Here is a 19574-nt window from a genome sequence, read left to right on the forward strand (position 1 = left end):
GCTAAATTTCCTTCATTATTGTATCTCTAGTGTTATTTTGTCTCCAGAGAGGTCAGCAGTGGGGAGAGCTTGTAGCCCACTATAGTATTAGCTTACTCTGTGAGTCTTCGCTTATTGGCTGTTAGTCACTGAGTATAACTGTGCTTGTGGAAACTACTAGCCCATGGGAGGATACAGCATAAGCAGCACTCAGCATTGGCAGAACTCCTTTAAAAGTTTTGTTTGTGACAGTGGCGCAAGTTACTATGACCAGACTTGGCTGCACAGGAGATGAAGAATTTTAATTTTATTCCCTGAGTAAAACTGTCTTCCTTTTTGTCCTGTATTCCCTTGAAAATTCCAGATGTAACATACACCTAAGGCTTGCTCTTCTGGGGATACCATGCATCCTTGTCAACAGAAGCAAAGCTAGAGGTTAAATTTGTCTAACATATTTGTCTGACTGTTCAGAAAATTCTGACTGTCCAGAACATAAGCAGTGGTTTTGTACCTACAAATTAATTATCAAGAAAACTCTGTGTGATAGTTTCAGTGCTAAATGTTTTATTACATAGTTGCAGAGAATAACTGTCTTGGCAGAGTTTTTGCCACCTTTCAAATCCATTTTTATTTTCCTAGCTAATGACAAGTAAATATGGAAAGTAAATCTTAACGTATCCTACTACCTCATTTAGTGATCTTTGTGGTTTGCTCATTCAGAGATAACATTACTATTCCATGCCAAATGAGCCAGCCAATATGATACAGTTCTGCTTCGTTACAGGTAGTTTTGCATTCATTACAGAGTGCCTGATTCATTAGCATACTGATGTCCGAATACTGATATTGTTTTCATTTCACTTCTTTGCCTGTTGAGATACTGTAGTGGAATATGCAGTTCCCATTCTCATAGAAGATATTAAGTACAATAAGAAGCAAATAAAAGAGTTTTCAGGTTTGAAATTTTATTATATGCAAAGCTGGTCTACTTCCCTGCTGTTCTTCCTGTTACAGTTAAGGTCGTCCACCCCTTATCATTAAAACATTTTCCTAAATTGTTTATAACTTTGAAAACTCAAACTGTTTGCATTTATTTCCAATGCCAGGTGTCTGCCTAAAACTTTTTTTTGCCAAGTGTGAGCTTTTTTGAAGAGCAGAAAGAAAGGGAAATAGATAGCTTTTTGCCCTTGCCTTTGGCTGTTTAAAATAAGATAATGATTTGAAACATTTCATTAAGATCTAGTGCATCTCTGGAATAGAAGGTTGAAATGTGACAGAGGTATTGTGCTGGTGGGAGGAGCAGTATTGCAGGGTGACATGATTTAAGCATAAGTAATACAGTTTGGGCCTCTTGGAACTTGCTGTTACAGTAAGAAAATGCTCAAATCACGAGCATGATTTTTCTGTGAAGAAACCTGTCTGGTTCTTTCTTTCCCCGCCTTCCCAGGTCTTGTGTAAAATTAGTCCTTCAGATCTGGTTCAAGGAATAGAAAAAAAACCTGGAAGGATAGGCTGGGTAGAGAAGAGGACTGGAGAGTGGATTTACAAGAAGCTAGGCAGTTTTTTGGGGTAGAATATGTAGGAGGTATCGCATAAGTAGTATATGTCATACCATGCTGGAAAATTACATATTCTGTTACCTCTAGTGACTGATTTTTATAGATAATAGATTAATTCTGGTGCTATTTGTTAAGTACTGGGGGTGTTCAGTGTGAGGAGGTCTGAACTTCCAAATTTGCTCCAGTCCTTTATGCTGCAGTTTTTCTAATTTATTTTCATTTTTTTTGTTTTTAATAGCATAAGAGGATGTAAAATGAAGAAGTTTTTCTGTAAGGGGCAAAAATAGTCAAGATTGATTTCTAATGAACTTGGCTGCTGTGTTCTGTTAAACCTTCTGTAACGCATATACACGCAGATGTACTCTCATACATGGTATTCAAAGGGTTAGAATTTTTTCTTATGTTTATAAAGCCTCTGTTTTCCCTGCTGTGCTTTGCAGCGCTCTTCTGCCTTCTTAGCTGGACAGTGGCAAGTCCATGTTTTGGCAGCTTTTGAGTACATACATGCTGATTGTCCAGCTGGCTGGTTGGCCTCCCTTCTCCTGTGTTTTAAGGCTTTATGCTCTTTTTTTTCATCTCAACTCCCAGTATTCATAAAACTTACACAATCGTCATGTTATCTAGATATCTGCTGATTTACCAAATTTGACTGAAGCCAAGCAACGGGCTTGAAAATTCTTTCAAGGGAAGAGAGCAGAAAGTAGGTGGGAGGTACATGATATTACTGGTTTCATTCCCCTAGTAACTGCTCTAACAAAATGGCGACTAAATACTGTTGACAAAGCCTAGGAAACAGCAGAACTTCAGGTGCCTCATGCAAGAACATGTATAGAAGACAGTGTTTGTTTTCATGTGTGTTGTTCCAGTGAGTGAACAGAGGATAGAAAGAACTACTGACTAACTGTCATTCATTGAATGAGATAAAGATTTTGGAAAATTACTGTGGGAATGTAATTCACATTGATATGTGAAGCTGGTATGTATGCTCAGCAGATGGGACTAAGTTTGCATGGTTGAGGTTAGTCCTAGCATCTTCTGGTATCATAATGCTTGACTTTATGACTTTACCAATACATTATCCTCATTTTAGGGGTGTAGTATGCTATAAATTTAAAAAAAAAAAAAAAAAAAGAAAAAATAGAGAAAGCCATTGGACTGAATTTAACCATGTAATTATTCCTAGTCAAGCTATTCAGCTGATTTACTGAACAAAGGGTTGCATTGAAAGAGCCTAGTGTCTGAAGTCAGTTTGACCAGTTGGTACTCTTGAAACATGTTGAGGTACTGAAAGGAACTTCGTTAAAATCAACATTCCTGTATGAAGTACTTAAAGAAACAAGTGGAACAGATATGCTTTGAGATACATAATATTTTTTATGGCATTAAGTGGGATTAAAGGCACTTTAGAGATGTTCTATGACATTGTGTGATGTGGTAGTTCAGATGGAGGTGGCGTTGCTCATACATGTGTTGTAACCTGCTGTATGTGAAGAACAGAAATAATGCTAAGTACTTCACTGTAACTTGTGACATCTCTGTGAAATTAAGTATTCTGATTTAAAAAAAAAATGTATTTTGGTATAATGTTACGCTCTTAACTGATCCCTTAGAGCACTTTTGTTTCTTACATTTCAGTTTTAAATTACTCCAAGGGAGAAAAGAATTCTGTATTTGTATTAAATTAACTGTGCAGCAAAGCATTATTTTACATGCATGCCGTGTGTATACAGACATCTAATTCTTAGGTCTGAAAAAACGAACATCTTTTTTTTTTTTTCCAGGACTTATAATATCTCTTCAGCTTCTTCGTGGCGACATGGAGCAGATTCGAAGGGAAAACCCCATGATCTTTAACAGAGGCATTTCTGTTACCAGGAAGCTGGGTTTTCCTGATGTTATAATGCCAGGTAAACATAACAGCTCTAATCTTAAAATATTGGTCGTTTTTTCTCACACCCTCCTAGACAAGTGCCATGGGGATGGATGCTTTACTTGAAGGAGATTAATAACAGAAGAGTCATTTTATTTATCAGTAAATTCCAATTCCAGATTCAGGGAGGCACACTAAAACATTTTAATCAACAAACATTATAGCAGTAGAAGGTGTTAAATTTGCATGTATGGAAGGTGATCTGGAAAGATTGCTTTGATATTCCCACAAGTGCTGCCACCAATTAGGTATCCCTTATGTATGCTGAGCATAGACATGTTTCTTTTAAAATGCATGAAGGTGGTTCTTCCCAATAATTCAAAGCCTGGAAAAAGAGTTTCCCATTTGCCACCTTGATTTTTGGAGTTAGTGTGATGCTTTTGTAATGGTTGACAATACATGAGGCTGCAAATCTGGTCTGATTTTCCAGCTGGCCTTACAGAGCACACGGTCCATGCAACAGCTGTCTTGGCTGAAGCACTGCTGTACTCCCTGTGCTCCTTACTTCTGGAGCAGCAGCTTGAGATGCTTCTTGTTCTGGCACAAGTTGGGGTGACCCCAGCATAGGCAAGAGCTCATTTAGCGAGGAAACCAGAACCTAGCTGGTCATGCCATCAATAGATATAAAACCTGACATTACCCTGTCTTGAAGAAATGGGCTTACTAATTATATTGCATATATAGCAATTGAAAAACTACCTCATTGCTATGCATTATAACCAAGACCAAGGATGACACTGCAGACATAGGAAACTTTATGAAAGCATAATAGGAAAAGTGTCAGATTTTATTACTTAAAGACTGCAGTAGCACATCAGTATCAAAAGCAGTTGTTGTAGCCTCATTCTGGAGGCTCTTCAGAAAGCACAATAAAAACAGGGAGTAGGTGGGAAGATTTTCTAGAAACTAAAGTAGAAGGATCTAGAGTAGTATGTATTCTATTTACTAATGAACTTGAAAATAATAGTAATAGAGCAGCAGAGGGTGTGGGCTGTAAAGCCAATTATAAAACTTAGGTTTTGGCAACCTTATAGTAGTTCCAGTCTTAGCCCAAAGTAATCAAGTAGAGAAAAGATTAAATATTGCATGTTGACATACAGACACAGCTGCTGAAAGGTGATCTGCTGCAGTTGAAATCACAGCTGGATGTGTCAGCTAGAATAGCTCCATCACAGCCAGGAAAGCCAACATCAAAAATAACATCAACATACCTGTATAAGTGAATTGATTCTCCTGCAAGAATTGCTTCATCCTCCCTTTCTATGTATAGAGCTGTCCCTTAGGTGCTTCAAGCAGTGGAATTTTACCAATATTAAGGAATAGCTTTATGGCCTCAGTGTTCCCCTTAATTGTTTTTTCATTTTCTGGGCCCTAGCCTCTTTCTGCAAGCTGGCATAGTGGGCTGTCTTCCCTGTACTTCTGCTGGTTTGGGCAGTGCTTTTGTCCGGGGCTTGAAGAAGCAGGTTAGCAGTTTTCATGCGAAAAGTGCTCCTGCCCTAAGCTTGGAAAATTCTCTATTTCCTGAAGCTAATGCAAATTTCAAAACTTTCTTTCGCTCTCGGATTAAAATCTCATCAAAAATACTGCTTCAGTGCAAAAGATGTCTGCCAAGTCTTAAGTATATTATTATGATCTTTGTGATACTTGCCCTAGAGACCTTGGACATTTAAGTAAGTTAAAACCAGATTCCACAGCATATGTTTGCAGCACTCCCTTTGTACAGCTCCCTGTATAGGTACAGTAGCGATCTTCCCAGCTCTGTGCAGCCCGTCAGTTTTTCAAATGGTATTCTTCAGAAGACCACAGTTGCTTGCTAATGTCATGTTTGTGAGAACCACAATTCTTGTTGGAGAAAACACAGGGATTTTAAGATTATAATCTGTTTGGAATTGGACTTAAATATATACAGATCTGCTCAAAATACACATTGATACAAAGAAATGTGTGAGAGGACCACCATTCTGCTATTAAATGCTTACTGCCTCTCCAGAGGTGCTCGACACCCAGAACTTCTCCTTGATTCAAAGGGGCTACAAGTGGACTGCACACATAGAGTTCAGATGCAAAGCTTTAGGCATTTGTATTTGGAAAAAAAAAAAAAAAAAAGGCTTACATTTGTGGAGAAAGTCAGTTTGTAAATTCTTTAAATACCAGGTAAGAAAAGACAGGCAGCCATGGAAGTGTAAATAGACTTTCACTGTGATGATAAATTATGATGTTGCCAGAGTAGAGATGAGGTGTGAAGAGAGAGGAAGACATGAATGGTGCTGAAAAAATTTTCATTATCCTGGGTATTCTCCAGGATAATGAAATCTCTGGAAAAATGAGGAGGTTAAAATATAATGCAACTTCACTGATACAGTGAACAGTGTTCTTTCTAATTACTGATAAAAAATTTTTTGAAGTAAAAATGTTTGACATAATTCAGGTGACAGCAGATATTTGCCTGTTGGGGTTTTTTTAAACAGTAGCTTAAACTGGGGTTTGAGTTTACCTAATGTCCAGGATAGAACATCTGGGCAGAGTAAGTTATCTTTCAGGTAGATTGGCCAAGCTATATGAACAAGGAATGCCTATCAATTTACTTTGTGCTTATGCTGTAACAGCCAGAATCAAACATTCTTTCTTAGCTTTTTACTAGTAATGTCTAAAGTTAGAAAATACTTAATTTGGGGGGTAAAAAAAAACCCTACCACCAAAAAAAAAAAACCCAACAAAAAAAAAACCAACCAAACAAAAAGAACCAACCCTGTCACATACGCTAGCAGTTCTCAACCATGTCTGCTGCTTTAATTGTCTTTGTCAAACTACCTTTTTCTTGCTTTGCTTCAGAACTGTTTCTTTCTCATCAAACACAGAGTTACTTCTTTCAAAAGAGAGCACAGAACGTTCATAATGTATTTTGGATCCAGATTTTTCAAAGCAATGTGATTTTAAAATGTTTTTAATGAATAAATTAATAAAGGCTACGTCACCTAGTATCATTAAAATATGCAGTGATCATTCTGCTGAACAAAAAAATCTGTTTAAGAAAGTAAATAGCTCTAGCATTTCCGTTGGATCTTCTTGGTCATAGGTTTTAACATTTTCATTTTCTTTTTCAATAGGAAATCCTTTCACATGTGTACATCTTAACCATTAATATTCTGTGTCTTATCACACAGTTTTCCTATCCCATTTTGTTTTCTAAACTGTAGCATTAGTTCCTGTATCAAGTATTCTTTTTCCCTCACTCAGATATGAGCAACATAAGTGGTAGCTGGTCATCATTAAGAAATAAAGTGAAATCAGTCTTTATGTGCTTATGGCTTGCATGATTATGCAGAACAAGATTAATATCCTACAAAATAACCATGCCTATCTTCATTTCTAAATATAAATTGTTCTTTGTTTCCTACTGTGTTGTGATCTGAGAAGAGCATCATAAAGACTTCGATTATCCTTTTTGTCTGAATCATGAGGGATTCGGTCAAACCAGCCTCATGAAGAGGTGTGGTGGGGTTTTGTTAATTTGTTGTTTGTTCGTTTGGTTTTTTTTTTTCTAAATTGCTACTGGGTTTAAGACCGTCCATCTGATCCTGACAATTTTACCTTTCCCCAGAGATAAAAGCAATGAGGCATGTGCTGCTTGCCTTTTGGATTGCAACTTTATTTGTATACAGAACTTGCTGATCAGAAACCTATTGCATAGGCATGGCGTTTATCAGTCCCCCAAAGGACATCCCTTCCCTTCCCCATGTGCTGATAAGTATTCTGTCTTTTACTTTGATCCTCTGATGAAAAGTGCACGCTTCATCTTCTACTTGTGAGTGATGTTTCTTTCTCTTTTTTTTTTCTCTCTCCTTGTCTTAATTTCCTGGCTTCTCTCCCTTTCCTTTCCCTTTTTTCTCTCCTCTTTCTTTCTGATGCAGAGATGAAGATAGTTGGGTGTAAGTGTCTGCCTTTCTGTGTAATGTCTGCTTATTGCTTGCTTTTTCCCATTTTCATATCTTTCATGGAATGTTGGGGGTTGGTAAAGATAGCAAATCATGACATCATAGGGAAACTTTGGCAACAGAGAGGTGTAGACTTTGTCTTACCGGTCTCTCTTCGTACCAGAGTGTTTCAGACAAATTTAGAAGCTATGGCAAATGAATCAGCAGCAAAGGTGAGAAACATCTCAGCATCTGTTCCGTCAGTGAGTGCAAAGTCATGGCAGAAATATGTTAAGAAACGGCCATGGCAAAATCTGTCAGCTATTCTCAGAATGTTCTGGGCGAAAGCATCAATGAGATTAAAAGACACAATTATGTAATAATTATCCCCAAAAAGTGTTTACAAGGAGAATAAAAAATGGTTTTGTCATTAATAAACTTGCAGAAATGGAAAGTTAAAATGCTGAGCTGGAGAAGATAAGAAAAAAAATATATTTAATATCGACTCACCACTACTGAAAGGAAGGTTTCAGGGAAATTGAATTTTAAAACAACATTGTATAAATTCTCTTCTAGATATAGAAGATGAACAATGGATAGCAAATAATCTAGTAAATATTGTTGGTTCCTTTTCCTTGAAACAGTTGAGTGTTCTGTTCACCAAAAGCTAGAGGAACATACAGAGTTAAACTTGCATATTGTTCTCTTTATAGGAAAAAATAAAATTAATTTAATTTGCTATACAGGCAGTGGATTAAAGCTCCATTTCCCCTTGCTGCTGCTGCAATATTACTCACAATAATCTTAGTAGTTGCATACTATAGCTATTTCAAGAATATAGGCCTTAAAAAAAAAAAAAAGCGACTGGCTGGTGAAGGGACAGAGATACAAGCTGCTGAAATGGATCTAATGTGGTCCCCAGAGACTGTCTGACCATACTAGGCTGCTTAATTTAAGCAGGCAAGTAGTAATACAGTGGGCAATGCAGCAGCGTTTTATACGACTGTCAAAGGTGACTTCACTGTTAAAGCAAGGGAAAATCATGTAGCCTGAGAACTGGCACTCTTAATCTTTTGAGGCATGACTGAGAACAAGTCCATAATGGTCAGCCAGAAAGAAGGCCAGAGGGCGTTTGAGACACTTCCCATACAGTGTCAGTTTCTTCCTGTAGTCAGTTTCATTTGAAAAAAAAATAATGTGATGATCACAAAGCTGATCATGGGCCTTGTTCTGTTAACCTCATCTGTGTTGAAAGTACTGCACTTCAGAAGTAGTTGCACGTTTTTCGTTTGGAGAAAGTTAGAACTTCAAGTAAGGGTGTAGTATGCTGTTTGGGATCAGAATCCAGTTACTGGCACCCTGCTCTCGCGCAGTGGCCTCCAAAGCTACTGCAGAGAAGAGCTGTCTGTCGAGGGAGTGTCTGCTTTATTACGGTCCTCTTGGCCAGAAGGAAGAGCAGTTACCATTATAAAGAGCTAGAACAAATATAGCCAAAGCACGTTATAACACTGTCCATGAATGTAAGTGTTCTACATTTTATAGTTTGTCTCAAAGGTTTTAGTTACTTGCTGGACTGAGTTTCTCACAGAGTCAAACCCTTAGTGGTTTGAATTGCTGTAACTTCACTGAAATCAGTGGGATGATACTGATTTACTGTCGTTGTGGGGATGTTCGTTCATATATAAGACATAGATGTATGGTGGGATTTTTTTTTCTTCATAAGGCATTGTGGAAGATACTATGAGAGTCCTTTTTGCCCATTCATGCTCTAGGGGTTGTTGGCACTCCCAGTGATGTCAGAGTCAAGCAGGCAGGGTATCACAGTGTTGGGCCCAAAGTGACTAGAACCATCTCAACAATTTAACGTATATAGACATGTGCTAATTTTTATAGAGAGATTGTTTTTAATAACCTTGACTGCTTAAATTGTAAAGACTAAACTTCCAGTTTAAAAATACCCAATGAAGATTCTCTAGATAAATACAGGTATTTTACTGTATGAAACTAGAAACATACATTTTACTATATGAAACTAGACCTGCACATCCTGAGTGTTGTGAGCTGCCACTTTTCCCCGGCTTACAGGGATGTATTACGGGTTCACAGTCATAGAACATTGACCTCTTAGAAAACAAATTTGCTAGAATCAAGAGGTCAGAGATTTGTTTGCCTCTTTCTCCTGTAAGAACTTACTTGAATTAGGTGATCTTTTTTTTTGACACAGTATTCACCTCTATAAAACAGGGACCATTCCTGTCCTCAGTGTACAAAATCTTTTAGGATCCCTTAATAAAAAATGTTCGATTAAATGCAGGTGGTCTCTCTACATTCCACTTCAAGTAACTGGTTAGTCTTCTAGTGGAAAACCTACAAATCTTACCAGGATAAATCTCCTACTTACTCTAATAGATAGTAGACCATTACTGGCCATCGGAGTACTTAATGTTATTAAGTCTTGAAAATTATAAGTATTGGAAGTCTTCCAATACATTTCTTTATATTATAAACACAAAATCAATATAGGCTCATGTAGCCTTTTCCACCACTCTTTTTTTTTTTTTTTTTTTTCCCCCCTCATTACCATCAAAATAGTTTTAGGTAATATGACAAAGGATTTCATTTCAATATAAGCAAACCGCCCAAAGCTATAATGTATGATTTATAATTTAAACAATTGTACATTTGACATAAGGATTTGAAATAGGTTAAAACAAACAAACAAAACAAAACCCCCATAAAGGTGAAGGGAGGGTTGAAAGAAGAGCCACATAACATCAGAAAATAATTATCTTTGTATTATTATGAAAAATACTATATTTCAAGACATTCCATAAAGAATTAGTAATGGCGTATGTTAGAACTGCACATATTTTATGCTAAAAAGCAGTTTACGTTTGGTTTTAAATCCGAACAATTGTGGAGAGATGGGCTTTAAAAGAATGCTGTCCTGAAAACTCTCATTAGATTTTCAGTTCATCCTTGACAGCCATCCAACACAAAGAGACCTCAGCTTAAAATGTCACCTGCAGGTTTTAGTCTATTAATACTTTGGCCCACTAGCCTTCTAGCACTTTTTTATTCCCGTACTAATGATAGGAGGCCACAGCTAACCTAGTTTTATAATCTGCGCTGCTCAGTTTGTGAACATGAGAGGCCTGAGTGATCCACTGCACCACACTGTTCTCTCAAAATGTGAGAGTTACTGGCACTTCAGAGCCAGGACTGTTCGTACAGTAGCTCGTCACGCAAAGGGCTTGAATTGTCCAGTTTGTGAAACAAGTTCTTTCTCTTTCTTTTTACGATGGAATTAAATATGGGAAAAGCTCTCTCTGCCAACATTTTGGACTTGATACGTAGCTGTCATTTCTGTTAGAGCTGACAAGGATCACTTCTTGATTGTATTGATCACACTTTGTGTTCAGTCATGTGCAAGCTGCACTGTGCTGTCTGTTCGTGCACTTGTGTGTTGTGCAGAATGTTTTCTCTAGCCTTGCAATTTGCATACTCAAAATCAAATTTTTAATAAACTGCTCTGTGTTCAAGCATTTGCTCTAGTTTCTGTGCAGCCCATTAGTGCACCTGAGCTTAAACCCCTCAAAAACAGTAGCAGTTGGAGGAAACAATGGCTTGCAAGGACTCAGCAAGTGATGCGGTTAACTAATAGTTTGGGAAAAGGAGATACTTGATTGTAATTTCACTGAAATAAAGCATTTGAGTTTGTAGTTTAAACTTCAGATTTTAAAGAAACTGATGGGCTCCCTACCTAAGAGTTCAGTGGTTTTTTTTTTTTTACAATTCAATAGATAATATTTTTACAAGAGAAGATGCACCATTATACTTCACTAAAATACTTTTTCCCTTCTTTTTTCGTCATTTTGATGCAAATCCACTGTGGTTTAGATTTCTTTACCCCCCACACCAAAGGCTTAATTTTTGTAATTAGTGCAGTAGTATCCCTCCTGTTAAGCTTAATGGAAGATAAGATGCTATATATAACCAAATGCTGCCTTTAATTTAGGCTGGAAAATGATTTGCAATCTTACATTGAACTTTGTGTAGCCAGACTGTCTTCCAGAAAAGAGGCCATAAATAGGAAGCTAAAATGCTAATTATAGTGAGTACAATTAATTTCTGTTGAGATTTGTAGCATACAAATTAAAACTTTTTTTTCCTCATTGTATAAACTGCGAGGAGGAAAGGATGGAGTCTGTTAAGCAGGAGAGCTTTCAAAAGAGAAGTCCCTACTTAAATTATCTTTTGTGAAGAGTTTTGTATTTCCTTGATATTCCTGTAGTCATCATGTAGGTAGCTTAGCTTGATTTTGAACAGCAAGAGAAGTGCACAGATAATTTTCTCCATTGTTGTGGACTTGGAGTGTTGCATTTGATGACTATTCTTTGATGAGAGAAAACAGATCAAATATTTGAGGTCTTTCACCAGCCTCTTGCTGTCATCTTTTTCCTGTTAACAAACCACAGCATTTTCAGACCTCTAACTGTGAGGAGTTTCAAGCAGTCAGCTCTGTGTGAATCCACAGGGAGAGGGAGCTTGATGGAAAAAGGGCGTTTTGCATACAGTTTCCCATTCATAGAGTGTTCCTGTCAGAAAGCACTGAATGTCAACTACAGAGCTGTATTTTCTGTGCTTAAAAAGTTGTACTGATCTCCAGAAATAAAAATGAAAGTAAAGACAGGACTGAAAGCTTCTGTTGTTTGTCCCTACAGTAGATTAAGGAGCAAATTCTGTGGGGTTATAGACTTCAATAAGAATTTGAAGTGCTGCTTTGACAGACACAAAAGGATATCCCTCAGTGCCCAAAAGCACATGCTGTGTATTTCGTTGTGCTTCTGATTAATAAACAGATTTAACTGCATCACCTTCTCCAAGTACTAGGGTGGAAGAAGTCAGGCATTCAAGGAGTCTCTGCTCTGCTGTATAACCATTGCATTACTTCATTATTTAGTCTCTTGAGGCTGCTCAACAAAATACTTGCCTTGAAAGGGTTTAATTTTTTTATTGTTTTAATTTTTTTGTATTTTTATGTGTTGCCTTTTAGTATGTTTGCCTTTCTGGCAAGTAAATAAAAAAAGTGGTAAGTGAACCATCATGAAATGGTGACAGTAACTAAATCTTACTGAAAAATAGGTGCTACCTGCTGTCCTTTTGGTGCATGCTCTAGAATTGACTGCATTAATTTTGAAGGCAGAGTTTCCCAAATAGGATTCTAAAAATAAAAAGGAAAAAAAATGAAATTCAGGGTAACAAGATGCTGAGATAGATGCTAGCATTTCTGTTTCTGAATATAGTAATTTCCTCTGAAAGCTCTTGAAAAGGAGGTAGTGAGAAATTGGCACGTGTCCATACTGCCTGCTTTCTTAGATCCATGCATATGGATACCAGAGGCTAGCCAGAAATCTAGCACAAAAAAAATTTTATAATTCCCTCTTAACCCATCTGAACTGAATTAGGACCAGGTTTCCAAAAAAGGCTGCTTTTATTTTGTCATTGTGTTAAAAAGAAATTATGAAAATATAGAAAATACTTCCACTAACTGAGCATAATGTTCTGCTGATCACAAAAATACTTATTTTTCTTAAAATATACTGGAAATAGGAAGACTGATGTTAGGAATGTCTTGTCAAGCTTAGCCTGATACTTCCAAATCAGGTAACTAGATGAAGTGGTAGAAGGTGTTTTGTTCCTTCCCCGCTCACACAATAAAAGCAAGTATTGATTCTGAGTTCTCATTTAATAGACATTACTAACAATGGTCTGACTTTATGCGCTGATATTAAAATGTTCATCTTTATTAACAATTAACTTGCTGCTTGGAATGATCTGGGCATCAGCCATAGTCTTGCAGAACACAGAAAACGATTTTCAGAGTCAGAACATGTTGCGCCCAGGCACAGAGTCTTTCATGTTGTGTTTAAGCATGTGACTCCACTCTGTTACTGTAGGTGATATACGCAATGACTTATACCTGACATTAGAGAAGGGAGACTTTGAAAGAGGTGGGAAAAGTGTGCAGAAGAACATTGAAGTGACAATGTATGTGCTCTATGCAGATGGAGAAATCTTGAAGGTAAGTGCTTGTTTCCTCTGAGCTTCAGGTGCCACCTGCTTTCTTCATGGCCGTGTTCTCTTGTTGTGCTGTCTCTGACACAAGGGAAGTGCTAAACTAAAACTAGCTCTTACTTATTCCCCCACCCCACCAGAGTTTTTAAACTATATATGAAGATGAAGAAAGGAAGTAGTTATAAATGTGAAAGTATTTGGAGCACTTCACCTGTATGAGAATAGAGGACTTGGGGAAAATATTCATGAACTGAAAAGCTTATGTAATTTCAAAATGTGATGTCAGTGGCTATAGTAAAAATTTAGAGTAGCTGCAGTCAGAAAGAACTGAAGAGTATATGACAGATATCTAAAATTAAATAATGTGTGTCGTACAACATGACGAAATGTGATTACGAGAGAGACTTTTAAATCTGAGTTGTTGGAGTTATGGTACCAAATGTAGTTTTGCAAATAAATTTGAGTAGCCTTATTTACAGGATCTTGGCTTTCACCCTGAGGTGGCTGCATTCCAGCTGTGGATGGTGATTAATGTTTTTCTTTCTCTTTTTTTTTCTTGCCTTTAGTATTACTGAAGAGAAGGTAGATAAGTCAGCTTTCTGTGGGGTGGGAGGGCAGAAGGTAGAGAAGTAAACAAAGTATTTTGACATAACCATCTATCATAAATGGAGAAATGGCTGCATTAAAATGTATTAATCGTAATTTCCCCCTACCTTTTTCTTTACCAGAGGCAATAAAATGCCCTCTGTAGCCATTATCAGAGAAGGGTCTAAACACCAAAGTGTACCAAACTCCTCGCCATAGTCTGTTTTTTTAATTGAATGGAGAACTTTTCCTTTATTACTACAATTGCTTGTGATTTCGTTAACAGTAAAGTATATCTCTTGTAAGGAACTGGTTTGTGCTCATAGCTGTTGCAGGAAGATCACAATCCTCTGTTTAATTGTGTTAGGCATACCTTTCAAATTGAGTGACGTATTTTTAATCATCACTTTATTTCACAGCAGTCTACCAAAGACCAGCATAGGTCTTTACCTTCCAGACTGCAATACCAAGTGCTAACATACTTAATGGTAGCTAATTATACTGTAATTGTGAATAGTGATTAAGTATAAAAGCCTTGTAATTTCTAGACATCATCAGTCTTAACTTCTGTGTTTTTCGGTTGGAATGGTCATTCACAGGTACTAAGTTATCTTTTTCTTACCCTTGCCTGTTATTACTGGTGTAACAGTACTTCAGGGCTTTACATGGGCTAGCGGAACAGACATGGTACAAAGACAGAGAATAGTAAAAGGTGGTCAGTCCAATTAGAAAAAATTCAGGTGAACATTTGTCATAAAGGAGAGACTTTACATAGAAAGGATCTTTTGTGGTTTTTAAATTTAAACCACATATTCAAAAGAAAATCTTTATACCCACTTTTAGGTTATTGCTCCTCTGTATAGCTGCAGTCAAAGCAACAAAGATACTTAATTTGTATCATGGAGATCTTTGGTTCATGGCATCTAACGATGCCTAAGATCCACTGTATTTCAAACATGCAGACGGTACAATTTTTCTACATAGGAAATACTCAAAAGGTATAAGCTAGCACATTTACTGAAAAATAAGTAAACGGGCCATCAAGGACAATAGAAGTTGAACTCTCTTGCCCTTTAATTTGAACTCCTCCTCACTCCTTAGGTACATTTGCATTCTCTTAACTGCAGAATAGAACTAGAAAAATTATATATAAAACTGAGTATCAGTTGAATTGAATATAGAGGAGTAGTTCAAAAGTGCTAAATGACAATTTGGAGGGATAGTCCCATGCACATAAGAGCAAGCAGCAGCTACTTGGAATTGAGTTTGCAAACTAAACATGTCTCTTCTTTTTTTGTCACTGCTGTAGTTTCTACATGATTTAAAAAGTCTGCAAATTCATCTGCCAAAGTTAAAGCAAATGAGAGAGCATCTGGAATTACTTCTAACTTAGTGGGTTATCTTACCATTCAATAGTAATATCCTTGCCCATGTAGAAGACAATTGACCCTATTAAGTGTATATGGCTGCTCTAAGTCTATAGAAATGCTCTGAAAATTATAATGATTCAGCTCTTAAACTGTAGATTTCCAGGTTGTATCAACTTTCAGAATGTAGATTTTGGTTGTAAAATACAGACAAAGTTTGTGCTCAAAATATTCCTGTGCTTCAGGTGAAAAGCTCAGAGAGCAAAGAGCTCCATCAGTTCTAACCATCCCACCTGTGCAATGGGTTTTGGGAAGTCCCAGTATGAGTTTGTCTAAAACTTAACACAGGTGCCTTAGTCTGGGTTATTTTAGTATGCCACCACATGGATACTGCTTTACCTTTTGTATTAAGAATTTAGTTTTAAACCCTAGCTGGCTAATTTTTCACTGCAGTCCTCTGGTGTATGTGATCTTCAGTATGGACACCTAGAGCAGTGTGTGATGACCTGCCATTTTCGATTAGGAGAGAGCTGGTTTCACCCAAAGACAGAATATAATGTCATTCTTAGATGAAGCAGCTGTAAAGAGATTGCTATATCAGGACTTAGATTTCAGTCATTCAGCATAATCTAAAAGAAAATACTGAAGACTGCAAGAAGAGGAGTCTAATAAGTTTTTAATGTAAATGTTAAGAGTGTGTTTGGGTAGGGCTTGGTGCAGCACTACTGAAGGGAATCATTTTGTTTGGGTTCCCTGTCCACTGAATGATCACTTGCGTGACTGAAGGTTGCTTTCACAGTCAAGTGTGGCTATTTTCTTTCTTCTATTTCATTTGACAATTATGACATTAATTTAATAACTTTCTGTAGGTGATATAGTAAAGAAGCTAATAAAAAACTCCAAGCTTATGATAGTATGGGCAGAACACTGAAAGTTCAATCATTGACCCCAAAGCACTACTGTTCCTTGTTGAAATATCCTTTATTGCTCCTGACCTATGGCCTTGCCAAAGCAGAGTGCCAAATGAGAAAGCGTGTGTTGAGTTACACAGTGCAGTGGGGAAATCGTCTCATATTAGAATAAAATCTCTAAACTTTTCCTGACCAGCAGCACAATCCAAATCTGAACTATGCCTTTGTGAAGACTTCAGCAGAACCATATGCAGTGTTAGTGAGAATATTCTGTCTCAAATCCTTGTTGCTGTTGAGTATATCTTGGTCCAGAAATAGTCCTAATGAAAGCAGTGACATTTTTCCCACAATACAGTGCTGTTCAAAATGAAAATAAGTGTTTCCTTTTCAAAGTGGTCTTACTCAATTGTTAGTGTCTTTCAGTATAGTCTGAAAAATAAAAAACCTTGACATGTTTCAGTTATTCTTCTTTCTGTTCCAGTAGCAGAAATATCTTATTCATTACAAGACATACCTTAAAGGATAAGATACCTGATACTGTTTCTAGTTTAGCTTCCCTTACTTGCCTTTTCCCTCTAATTCACCTACATATTTGGGTCTCATGATAACTAGGTGTACAGAGACTACATGTTTATATTTTGCAGATCACAATTCAGAATTAAAGATAAACAATCCTTCCTCCTCAGACTATAGATTGTAGCATAAATGCATAGAAACTAACAACCAGAAGGAAAGATTCTTCACCTATTAATTTATTTGATGTTTATAGCGTGAAACAGCGTTCAGAGACTGACCATTTGTCTGCCAAGACCGGTAATTTGTTGAGGCAACAGAAAGAAGCTCACATAAAAATTTGAATTTTTACTCTACGTTATAGAAGAAGTACAAATACTATTTTACTTTCTCTTAAGAACCTGATGCAGAATGAGGTTTCAGAATTACTGTGTTGAAGCCCAACAAGCTACTCCTATTACAAAATATAACCAGGATATTGCAGACATCCTGGTTTTCAGTACTGCCACTGCTACGCTCACTCCAACCTGTTAATATCTGCAACAGTTAATTCTTGTTGCTGTATTTTAAAAAAAATCAAGTTTATGCCAGAATTTTGTACATACCATGTGGTTACTAAGACTTACTTGAAAGGACTGAGTTTTGTGAGTTTATGCTACAGTCACTCAGTTTGATTAGAACCTTTGCAATGAACCTCTCTGTCCAGGGAGGCTGTTCCTTCATTGAATCCCAAAATTCCAGAGTACTTTCTTCTTTTTGGGCTCCTTCACAGATGCTTAACTTCCTTGAAGCCAGAAGAATATTACCACAGGCCAAACTACCTGGGTCTGATTAATGGGATGTATTTGACTTGATAGTCCCTTGATTACAGATGAAAAAAATCAAATCAATGTTGTTGGTTCTTTCTTGGGATAGAATTTAGAGATGCCTTGGGGAAATGGCCGGTAGTTCTTCTAGTCATGATACTATTCCATATGGAATGTTTTTATGACAGAATTTATATTGCATGTGTCTGGGTCTGCTTAGCTTCTGTTTCTTCCTGGATTCAATATCCTTAGAGATGCTTAAAATGAAGAATCTCTAAGCTGTCTTTTTTTTTGCGTGGTTCTATAAGATGCTGTATCTTTTGGATTACTTTTGTAAGTGCTAGGTCTAGAATTTCAGGACTTCAGTATTTCTCCTAGCTTCCTTCACTCATGTTCTGGCTAAGGATTTCTCAATTTCCTAAATAGTACCAATTCATGCTTTTCTTCATCTGTATTTTGAGAATACATAGATTGGTCAATATCTCTGAGCTTTCTATATCTAAAAGCAGAAATGTAGATCCCATTACATTTTTAGGTGTTGACTATTCAACAGAAATTCTTTGCTTACCACTAATGAAATGACTCAATCAGAATTTTGTGGGGTACTTGGTGAGGCTGGATGGTTGTAGTTTGAAAAGACCAACATTTTTGAGAGCTTGAAAAGTTCAGGAATCGCTTGTGAACTGAGATACTGAAGCAGGAATCTTATTAAATTATCTCTTCAGAAAAGTCTAATATTTCAACTGATGAGCCTATTAGGGTGTTTTGGTGGGGTTTTTTGGACGCATCTTTATATACTTGGACTTATGTGTTTATTTTATCTATTCTATGCTTGATAGAAAACTTAGCTTAAATAACTTAACTTAAATAATAACTTAAAATACTGGAATTCATCCAGTATCATAGGTCTCCTAGCTCATTCTTTGACCCAAAACACAGTTTAAAAATCTCTTCAAAAATTTCAATTTTCGTTGTCTCTGAGTTTCTGCTTCTGACTTCTGCTGTTTGTCTGCAGAAAGATACAAATTATGTAAAGGTTATCATCGTGCAATAAAGTGACTCATCTGTAGTGATGTGTTGTCTTTTAATCTTAAATGGTTTTCTTTTATTCCAGGACTGCATCAGCCTGGGCTCAGGAGAGCCAAGCAGGAGTGCCTACCACTCTTTTGTCCTTTACCACAATAACAGCCCTCGGTGGGGGGAGATCATCAAGTTGCCAATCCCTATCGACAGGTTCCGTGGGTCTCACCTCCGGTTTGAGTTCAGACATTGCTCCAGTGAGTGCAAAATATAACCAAGAGAAATCTAAAAAGCTGAGGTCTTTCCATTGTCAATTTATGTTTGAATGAGGCTGTTATTGCGTGGAAAGCAGGAGAGGGATGCCAACCTAAAATACAGCAACAGTGCACTCCTAATTAGCCAGTCGCTACATTTATTAAACAGCACATTATTCAATCAGTGCAGGGCAAAATATTTTGGAGATATTCTCCCCTGCTGTTCTTTTGCTGTATTTTCTTGTAGAATGTTTTCTTTACAGCATGTGTATTTTATATTTTACTACGTTCGGCATGTTTGTTTTGAGGCTTGTTGATCATTTGTATAGAATTAGAGATAGTATATTACACGTTTCTCTTACATAACCTGCATGCTTCTTGTTAGGCATGCAGAGAGGTGACTAAGTTAGGCCTGCAGTGAATAACTTTGTGGTATTTATGGACAGACAGAATACGTACAAATGTGATTCCTTGTTTCTGTCTCTTGCTACAGCAAAAGACAAGGGAGAAAAGAAGCTCTTTGGTTTTGCATTCACTCCATTGATGAGAGACGATGGCACTACCTTGTCAGATGATATCCATGAGCTTTATGTTTATAAGGTACCAATTCTTCTCTGCAGACTTTTCACATACTCATCTCTACTTCAGTTTAAATAAG

The 19574-nt window shown here is 37.0% G+C and overlaps 1 protein-coding gene across 1 annotated transcript in view; it reads left to right on the forward strand.

Moving 5' to 3' along the window:
- Window positions 1-19574, forward strand: part of DOCK3 (dedicator of cytokinesis 3) — a 212502-nt gene that overhangs the window by 124169 nt on the left and 68759 nt on the right. The window contains exons 15-18 of the mRNA XM_086470656.1: window positions 3320-3445; window positions 13343-13467; window positions 18757-18919; window positions 19410-19516. Coding sequence (XP_086326782.1) covers window positions 3320-3445; window positions 13343-13467; window positions 18757-18919; window positions 19410-19516 — 521 coding nt within the window. The remainder of the gene's footprint in view (window positions 1-3319; window positions 3446-13342; window positions 13468-18756; window positions 18920-19409; window positions 19517-19574) is intronic.

The sequence above is a fragment of the Leptosomus discolor genome, chromosome 9, assembly GCF_034619465.1.
Source record: "Leptosomus discolor isolate bLepDis1 chromosome 9, bLepDis1.hap2, whole genome shotgun sequence".
Taxonomy (NCBI): Eukaryota; Metazoa; Chordata; class Aves; order Leptosomiformes; family Leptosomidae; genus Leptosomus; species Leptosomus discolor.